This window comes from Arachis ipaensis, chromosome B08 (genome assembly GCF_000816755.2).
Source record: "Arachis ipaensis cultivar K30076 chromosome B08, Araip1.1, whole genome shotgun sequence".
Classification (NCBI taxonomy): Eukaryota; Viridiplantae; Streptophyta; class Magnoliopsida; order Fabales; family Fabaceae; genus Arachis; species Arachis ipaensis.
This window is the reverse complement of record NC_029792.2, coordinates 10,430,209-10,439,808: the sequence shown is the minus strand read 5'-3', so window position 1 is coordinate 10,439,808 and position 9,600 is coordinate 10,430,209. Positions and strand designations below refer to the sequence as shown.

At 35.6% G+C, this 9,600-nt stretch overlaps 1 protein-coding gene across 7 annotated transcripts in view; it reads left to right on the top strand.

Moving 5' to 3' along the window:
• LOC107612931 (phospholipid-transporting ATPase 2) overlaps nt 1-8,641 on the top strand; it is a 10,341-nt gene extending 1,700 nt beyond the window's left edge. For 4 of the 7 annotated variants that reach the window (XM_016314719.2, XM_021108859.1, XM_016314720.2 and 1 more), the window contains 23 exons: nt 110-323; nt 541-657; nt 816-908; nt 1,014-1,188; nt 1,280-1,446; nt 1,866-1,970; nt 2,277-2,374; nt 2,469-2,611; nt 3,005-3,101; nt 3,254-3,363; nt 3,450-3,614; nt 3,754-3,908; nt 3,987-4,067; nt 4,266-4,386; nt 5,146-5,252; nt 5,560-5,691; nt 5,936-6,089; nt 6,465-6,582; nt 6,789-6,962; nt 7,133-7,184; nt 7,416-7,543; nt 7,660-7,810; nt 8,085-8,641. In XM_016314719.2, the coding sequence (XP_016170205.1) occupies nt 110-323; nt 541-657; nt 816-908; nt 1,014-1,188; nt 1,280-1,446; nt 1,866-1,970; nt 2,277-2,374; nt 2,469-2,611; nt 3,005-3,101; nt 3,254-3,363; nt 3,450-3,614; nt 3,754-3,908; nt 3,987-4,067; nt 4,266-4,386; nt 5,146-5,252; nt 5,560-5,691; nt 5,936-6,089; nt 6,465-6,582; nt 6,789-6,962; nt 7,133-7,184; nt 7,416-7,543; nt 7,660-7,810; nt 8,085-8,420 (3,193 nt within the window). In that variant the 3' untranslated portion in view covers nt 8,421-8,641. Of the gene's footprint in view, nt 1-109; nt 336-540; nt 658-815; nt 909-1,013; nt 1,189-1,279; nt 1,447-1,865; nt 1,971-2,276; nt 2,375-2,468; nt 2,612-3,004; nt 3,102-3,253; nt 3,364-3,449; nt 3,615-3,753; nt 3,909-3,986; nt 4,068-4,265; nt 4,387-5,145; nt 5,253-5,559; nt 5,692-5,935; nt 6,090-6,464; nt 6,583-6,788; nt 6,963-7,132; nt 7,185-7,415; nt 7,544-7,659; nt 7,811-8,084 lie in introns of those variants that run through there. The other 3 variants (XM_021108860.1, XM_021108861.1, XM_021108862.1) reach the window with 3 other exon arrangements.

Below are 9,600 nucleotides of genomic sequence, written 5' to 3'. Positions count from 1 at the left end.
GGTTAAATTTTTAATGAAATTTGAATATCTAATATGATTTGTTCCTGTCAATTATTTAAACATTGCCTTGGCTCTTTCCTTATCCCATCTAATTTTGCCCCTTTTTCAGCCGGTTCATGAATCAGTACTTTTTGCTGATAGCTTGCCTACAGCTATGGTCTCTCATCACTCCAGTAAATCCTGCCAGTACATGGGGTCCACTTATCTTCATTTTTGCAGTCTCTGCAACAAAAGAGGCATGGGATGATTACCATAGATACCTGTCAGACAAGAAGGCAAATGAGAAAGAAGTCTGGGTTGTCAGAAATGGCATCAAGAAACTTGTATGAAATATGGTTGATTTTCTTAAAGATATACTTATTCACTGCTTGTTATGACTTATTGACTTATTCTGCATTCGTTACTGTAGGAAGTGGAAGTTACATAAGCTTCTTCATTTGTTAAATTATATAACATGTTTCTTTATATGTGTAAATCTAATGTTCTTTCTTGCTTTTTTTCCCCTTCTTTTCTGGGATGCTTGTATGGATGGTGCTGTAGATCCAAGCCCAGGATATTCATGTAGGTAATATAGTATGGCTACGTGAAAATGATGAAGTGCCTTGTGACCTTGTTTTGATTGGCTCCTCTGATCCACAAGGACTTTGCTATATAGAGGTAAGCTTGACATGAAACATGCTAAAATTGATACACGCTCTCTTTGTGGCATTGCAGACAACATAGTTCCAGCATTCTTCTTTATCTTTCTTATTTGTGGAAAGACCATATTTCATTATATGCATTTCAAAGAGCTTATGATATAGCATGTTGTTCAGACTGCTGCAATGGATGGTGAAACTGATCTGAAGACAAGAGTCATACCTTCTGCCTGCATGGGAATTGATGTTGAACTATTGCACAAAATTAAGGTAAATTTTTATTACTGTAACTAGCTAGCAGTTTTATTGACAAAACTGTTTATACTGAACAATGAATTAATTACTTTCTTCTTTTGTGTGTGTATGTGCGTCTAGGGTGTAATCGAGTGTCCCACTCCAAATAAAGACATCAGAAGGTTTGATGCCAACATGCGGTTGTTCCCCCCATTTATTGATAATGATATATGCCCTTTAACCATTAAAAACACAGTTCTCCAGTCATGTTACTTACGGAACACTGAGTGGGCATGTGGAGTAGCTGTGTACACAGGCAAGTACATGGATAACATTATACTCATGAAATCAGATAGTTCTTCTGAAAAAGTTCAATAATATGCATTGACCGCACAATATTTCTTCAGGCAACGAAACCAAATTGGGCATGAGTAGAGGTATACCAGAACCAAAGCTCACTGCTATGGATGCCATGATAGACAAGTTGACTGGTGCTATATTTGTATTCCAAATTGTTGTTGTAATGGTTCTTGGCATAGCGGGTAATGTGTGGAAGGACACAGAAGCAAAGAAAGTATGCTATCATTTCTGAACTCAAGTTTCTTATGCACCCAAAATTTTATTGAATTTCAGCAATCTATGTTATCTGTGTATATTAGTAACGTCCTCCATCTATTTTCTTTCTGTTGAGGGAGCTTGGCAACTTGCACCCATCATAATTTGTTTTGTTTCTAAACATGCTATAGATTTATTCCACATTTTAGGATTCCAGGTTATCCAATTTTCTTTTTGTGGTGGATGCTAAGTTTGTATTTTCCTTGTCATGTTGCCATTCTATTCTTCAATAAGTGTTTTCCAACTTTTCTTTCTGTTTAAGCTTTTTCCATGTTTTAATGCCTCATCTGTAATTGTTGTCTTTAAGCTTCCGTGTTTTGACTTGTTACCCTAAAGGTGCATGTTGGTTGATGCTAATTTTTCTCTGTTTGTTTATAGCAATGGTATGTTCTTTACCCTGATAAAGGCCCTTGGTATGAACTATTGATCATCCCTCTGCGGTTCGAGCTTCTTTGTTCCATCATGATACCCATTTCAATTAAGGTGAGCTGGTTGAAGATAGGTGTTGGACTTGCATTATGGTGCATTTATAAGTTCAATACACCATTTTTCTTGTCAATTCAAAAAATAAAAAAACTAATTCAGTATAGAAAGCTATAGTCCATTGCAGTAGAGCATGAATGATCTCATGAACATAATGGAGGAATATAGACAATTATTTCCTTTTCATTGCTACTTTCAGCGGTTGCACCAATTATCTTTTATCAGTGGATGATTTCAAGCCTGTTTTAAATATGTTGAAAGAAACAGTTTAAAAGCTGATGCAGCTAACTACTGCATATCTTGCAGGTATCTCTAGATCTGGTGAAGGGCCTGTATGCAAAGTTTATTGATTGGGACCATCGAATGGTTGACCTTGAGACTAGTACTCCATCCAATGCAACAAAGTAAGTGGGAGAAATATTTTGAGTACCAACTACTTTCTAGTAACTACCAGGGACACATTCATTCATTTTGAATTATGCTTGTCATGTGTGGCAGTACAGCGATAAGTGAGGACTTGGGACAAGTTGAGTACATTTTGACTGACAAGACAGGCACCTTGACTGAGAATAAGATGATATTTAGAAGATGCTGTATTAGCGGCATTTTTTATGGAAATGAAAATGGCGATGCATTGAAAGGTCTGGTTGTTTGATGGAACTCTCTTATTATCTTACTGATGTGAAATAGTTGTATTTAAATATCTCAACTGGAAAGTATATCATTTCACATGATCAAGAATGAAAATTTCACATATATTGAAAGATTCCTCAGGTGCATATTGTTAATGCGTAGGCAAAAGTTTAAAACTTTTAAAGATTGTCTAAATTAGTAGACAGAAGCTTAATTATTCAATTTTATATAGGAGCATGTGGAATTCACTTTTGTTCCTTCTTTTCACCCTCACTGCATATGCATTGACTTACAGACTGTTTAGCTGAACCACTGAATCTTTTACAAAGATATATGTTCTTCTGGATTTGTTTTTAGCTGAAGTTTCATGTCTTAAGTTAATTACATCATTTGATCTGCAGATGTAGAGCTTCTCCATGCTGTTTCCAGTGGTTCACCTGATGTTGTACAGTTTCTTACAATTATGGCAATATGTAATACCGTCATACCTACACAAAGGTGATTCTACCTAATCCTTGCTAGTACATGGATGTGCCAAGTGTTAAGAACTTAAGACTGGCATATTCTTGTTAGGAATTTAGGATATTTTTCATAAGCTTGAGCATATTTATTTATTTGTGTTTGTTTTTGCTGGGGGCGATTCTCCATAGCAAAACTGGAGATATATTGTATAAGGCACAATCTCAGGATGAGGATGCTCTTGTTCAAGCTGCTGCTCACTTGCATATGGTGTTCTTCAACAAGAGTGGAAACATTCTCGGTACATGTTCCTTGCTATTCTTGTGGAAGCATGACTGATCTGTTGGTTAATTGAACTCATAAATATTTTATTTTTATATATTTCAGAAGTCAAATTTAACTCCTCAGTACTTCAATATGAAGTGCTGGAAACCTTAGAATTCACCTCAGACAGGAAAAGAATGTCACTAGTCTTGAGAGATTGTCAAAATGGAAAGATCCTTCTTTTGTCGAAAGGAGCAGATGAGGCTATTCTTCCTTATGCTCGTACTGGTATGTTATTTATATATTTCAGGACAACCAAATATTATGTAATTAGGGATTTTGTTTGGATCCATGTTCTTGTTAATTGGTCACCCAGAGTTTGAATAGTTTGATGCATCTATTTGTTTGACACCATTTCTTACTGCAGGGCAGCAAACTCGGAACTTCGTTGAAGCTGTGGAACAATATGCTCACTTGGGACTACGCACACTATGTTTGGCTTGGCGGGAATTAAGAGAAGATGAATATCGAGAATGGTCTTTAATGTTTAGAGAGGCCAATAGCACTTTGGTTGACAGAGAGGTAAATGGCATTCTTGTCAATGATATTTTATACAGTAACTCTTACGAATTGAATTTCTCAGTATACTATCTATCACAGTGGAGAGTAGCTGAGGTCTGCCAAAGAATAGAACATAATTTGGAAGTTCTTGGTGTTACAGCCATAGAGGATCGTTTACAGGTTAGTATTTGGTGTAATTGTACACTTAAGAGATCTAAATTTTATGTAGCATTCTTAAATCTCTATAATTTTATCCCATTTCTATATATATATATAGGTTGGTTTTTTTGTGGGTGGGGGGGAGGAGGAACTGAAGAGAACTTTCTTATGACTTCATATGTTTATGATTATTTTTTCTTTTTACTTGACATTTTTTAGGATGGGGTTCCTGAAACAATAGAAACTCTAAGAAAAGCTGGAATAAATTTTTGGATGCTAACAGGAGACAAGCAGAATACTGCCATACAAATTGCCCTGTCATGCAATTTTATTTCCCCAGGTAGTTCAGATTGTGACCATGGAGAAATTTGTAGTTTTCTTATATTTGTTGGTCCTGATATGATCCTTTGTTTCTATCCCATTCTCTATTTTATTTGGGGATTAAAAAACATATCTGTGTGTTCATCCTACATTGCTGTGCTGTATGTTTCATTTTCCCAAAAGGAGAGCACAAGGTGGATGCGCTCAAACCACTACTGTGCTCATAGGTTCTATCATGACAGAATTCTCTTAAAAGATCAGTTATTAAGTAGAGATACATAAATGGTATTTATACCTCAAGTATGAGCCATTTGTGGTTTAAGAGTAAATATTATATTGCATAGTTGCACCTACCTTGTGCTTAAATTCAATACCTAATTGGTAAAAGCATTGATCTGAACCCTCCATGTAAACTATCTAATGCTTTTACAGTTTGTAAGATACAAAAGTTTAAAATCAGGAAATATCTAGAATAAATTAGTTGAGTTTGAAATGATCTCAATTTCTGCTCTTGGGGCTTAAAAAACTGAAGCTTCTTGTTCTCTGGGGTAGCTTACCAACACAGGTAAACTACGCTTTACATAACTGTTTCAAGCTGAATTTCCCATCTGTTTTGCATAAGTCTGCTATTTTAAGAGCTAGCATAGCTTTCTGTACCCTTTGATTTAATATTTTTTCTTTAATTAATGTTGCGCAATCTTTGATGAATTTTCAATTTTTGATGAGAATATTTAAAAGAAGCTTTATTCTTTCAATCCCCTCCTCTCAAATTTGGTAGAGCCGAAGGGCCAGCTTCTATCAATTGATGGAAAAACGGAGGATGAGGTTCGTAGAAGTTTAGAGCGAGTGCTTCTTACAATGCGGATAACTACCTCGGAACCTAAGGTATTGCTGATACGTGCCCGAAACTACTTAGGATCCAGAGATTGGGGAAACATTGCATACTTTATGTTACTTATCTTGGTTATTTTGGATTTTCTAATTTGTGGTTTCCTTTAGCAAGATATATCATTTTTTTTGCTGTTGTGATTGTCACCTTTCTTCATTTTCTCTCAAATTCTTCTGTTATGAAAGAAAAAAAAAATTATCATATTCTGCTTGTTTACACTAGGAAATTCTTTTCAGCAAGCATGCATTAACTTATTAAAATGCTTTGAAGGTCATCTATTCCTTGTTCCTCTTTCATAAATAGGATGTGGCTTTTGTTATTGATGGCTGGGCTCTTGATTTTGCACTTAATCACTACCGCAAAGCTTTCACTGAGCTGGCAATATTGTCAAGGACTGCCATATGTTGTCGCGTGACACCATCCCAAAAGGCTCAGGTTTTGTTTTTGACAACTTGATCCTTGTATACCTACTGTTGTTTTAAGATTTATGATTTAAATTATGGTCGGCCTGTGCTGCCATAGTCGTTAAAGTTTTAGTTTGTTGGTCAGACTAATGAGGGGGAGATAAGACAGATATAACTTATATTTTCTTCCTGGGGAACTTACTGCTCTTATCATTGTCTCTGATGCAGTATAGCAGACAATTTGGTTTACTCTGTTTTATCATTGTTTGCTGCAGCTTGTACAAATCTTAAAATCATGCGATTATAGAACGTTGGCAATTGGTGATGGTGGGAATGATGTAAGGATGATACAACAAGCTGATATTGGCGTGGGCATCAGTGGCAGAGAAGGATTGCAGGCAGCAAGAGCAGCTGATTACAGTATTGGAAGTGAGTCTTTTAATACATTTTGCCTTGTGCAATGATGATGTGTAGTTGTGTAGATTAGTTATCTAACACTCTTCACCTAGTATATTCCGTTTTTCTCATCTGAAATTCTATCAACAATTTCTTCATATGGTTCAACTTTTGCTTCTTTTTGATATTTGTAATCTTTATCAATCATTTGTCCATGCTATCTAGCAACCATAATTTGTCCTAGCATTTTTCTGAAGGCTTTTATTTTCAGTGGTTGGAAATTAGAGGCAGATTGGTGGTTCTCAGTCTCCCTTTTATTTTTCTTTTATTTATTTATTTGTTTGTCATATGAACTCTAGGTTTCATCTAACGCATTGATATTATTTTTTGGTGGGGGTTAACTTGCAGAGTTCCGATTCTTGAAAAGATTAATTCTAGTCCATGGCCGCTACTCTTACAACCGGACAGCATTTCTTTCTCAGTATTCATTCTACAAATCCCTACTGATATGCTTTATCCAAATATTGTGAGTTTCTACTAATAATGGCCTTCATTTTTGCTTTTCCATGCATGTAACCTGCAAATTATTTTGAAAGCAGATGCTTCTGCAAAACTCTTTCCTTTCACTACAGTCCTCTGTAGTGATTCTTAGTATGAAATTTGCATTGCAATAGGTGCATTCCTATTTCTCTTTATCCTAATTTTTTTTGGCACTAATGATTGCATTTTCAGCTTTTCATTTATTTCAGGGGTCTCTGGAACCAGCCTCTTCAATTCTGTCAGCTTGATGGCTTATAATGTTTTCTACACAAGTGTTCCTGTTCTAGTCAGTGTGCTTGACAAAGATCTTAGCGAGGAAACTGTGATTCAGCATCCTCAAATTTTATTTTATTGCCAAGCTGGGAGGTTTGACATTGCCTTTAACCTTACTGTGTCAAATGCTATCTTGTCATCTTATGTTTCAGTTCGGTGCAACTGAAAAATTATTATTATTGTTATTATTATTTGGTAGTCACTGTTTATTACAGTGCTGTGAAAATTGGTAATCATTAAATCAACTATAATTATTTGAACAGGCTTCTAAATCCCAGTACATTTGCTGGATGGTTTGGGCGATCTCTCTTCCATGTGAGTCTTGTTTATCAGCACATTTTGGTATTTATACTGAAAGTGAAAACAGGTCAACACAATTATTTATAAATTAGGGAGATGATGAGTTCATAGAAAGCTTATCAATCATGATTTATGATGAATGCATCATTCCTAGAAATCTTAAATTCCTTTTGCTCTAACAAAATCCACTGTTTTATACCATGATATGTCAATTGATTTGTCACTGGTTTTGATTGTGATTTGCAGGCAGTAGTTGTATTTCTTATAAGCATACATGCTTATGCTTATGATAAAAGTGAAATGGAGGAGGTTTCAATGGTTGCACTCTCCGGTTGTATTTGGTTGCAGGCTTTTGTAGTGGCAATGGAGACCAAGTAAGCTATAACAGCTGTTGCTATTTATCCCTTTGCTTATCATTCTAGGGAGCACACACTTCTATCCGCAAAATTTCTCTCGTTTCATTTCTGGCTTCTTGTTTTGATTCCTGCAGTTCATTTACAATATTGCAACATCTTGCTATATGGGGTAATTTAGCTGGGTTTTATGCTATCAACTGGATCTTCAGTGCTCTTCCTGCATCAGGGATGTATACAATTATGTTTCGGTTGTGTCGACAGCCGTCATATTGGATATCAATTTTTGTAAGTATCTTTATATCTTTACAACAGTTTTTGCACGCTATGAAAAGTTCTTCACACTTAAAGGATTCCCTGCTTCTTTTGTCCTCTTAGTCAATGCAATGCGATTTCACATTCTATGAAATCTTATCCCCAAGTTTCACTCAATCCCAAACTCCCACATCCATTGGTTTTCTTTTTCCTTCCTGATAATATTCAAGTATCTGTTTTCTTGCTGTATGGAAATATATTAACTAGTTAACATAAATCACTTGACGGCAACTGTAATTCCATACAGCTCATGACTGCAGCCGGGATGAGTCCAATCCTCGCTATCAAGTATTTCCGATATACATATAGACCGAGCAAAATCAACACACTTCAGCAGGCTGAACGCCTCGGGGGACCAATTTTGTCTCTTGGTACCATTGAGCCTCAACCCCGACCACTTATAGAGAAAGATGTTTCTACCCTGTCAATAACACAACCCAAGAACAGAAATCCTGTGTATGAACCTCTGTTGTCAGATTCTCCAAATGCCACCAGAAGATCATCAGGAACGCCATTTGATTTTTTTCAGTCACAGTCAAGATCATCGCTGCCTAACTACTCTAGGAACTGCAAGGATAACTGAAAGCATCATGCAGTTGGAAGAGCTCTAGCTGCCGCTGCTTGGTTTGTATATCCCTTTTGATCTTTACTAACGAAGCCTAGTGTTAGTTCTTAGTTGACTGTATCACAAGAAATAATTATTGTTCGTGATAAATGTATATCTATTCAATTTTTATTTCTCTCACCTGTAATTTAATTTACTCATGATTATGTTTTATTGCATTTTCATATTTGGTGACTTAACTAGTTCTTGAGAATATAATTTTTTTTAACAAGATTCCTATATAGTGCCACTAGATAATTGTTCATACGAATCGGTATTTTCATTTCTTGATTTTATTTTCTATTTTTCTGTTTTATTTTATCAAGAACTATTTCCTTAAAGATGTAATTGGCTCAACTTTTTCCTTTACCATGCAAGTTACTTTGATGTAAGACCTTTTCAACTCTGATTATAATGTGTCAGTCTTCTTCCATGGAGCAGTGTTAACATACGTAGGAATCTGCAGATGGAATAACCCAGCGCACAGCTGAACTAAGCTTCAAACTGCATGTAAAGGTAGCATGATTGAGATATAAATGCATGAAGGTGCACGCCATGCATGGCGAGCATTGAGAATCTTTCAGCGGCAAATTTGCGTTGTGCATGCAGAAAGATAAAGTAAATCGGCCTATCACCAAAAAACGTACCATTCACATGTGTCGGTAGTTCTCTGTACCCAACCAATGTTGAACAATATCACAAGCATGAAAGTATGGGCTCCTCGTCACTCAGTGTATGCTCTGTTTATTTCCTTCTAACAAGGAAAAGACAAAGAGTGAAAGTGAAAGAGAAAGGGGTTAATAGACACGACTCCAAAACTTGGTGATTGTTATAGTGGATGCCATTCTGTTGTCTACATCATTTTGTGAGGTTATTATGGCAGCTACCATCAATAGGTAACCCAGATGGTCACAAACCGGCAACCAAGAGTTGCCAATAACTACCAGTAGCACTTCTCCAAAACCGTGAAAAATTGAAACTGGCAACAAATGACTACGACTCGAATTGATTTCAACATTAAATTAAATTAGGATTTAGTTAACTTTGTCGGTTATATTTTAAAAATATAATAATAATTATTTTAATATTTGTAATAATTTTATAAAATATTTTTTTATAATATATTTAACTTATATTTTAAAAATATAAATTAACAAAA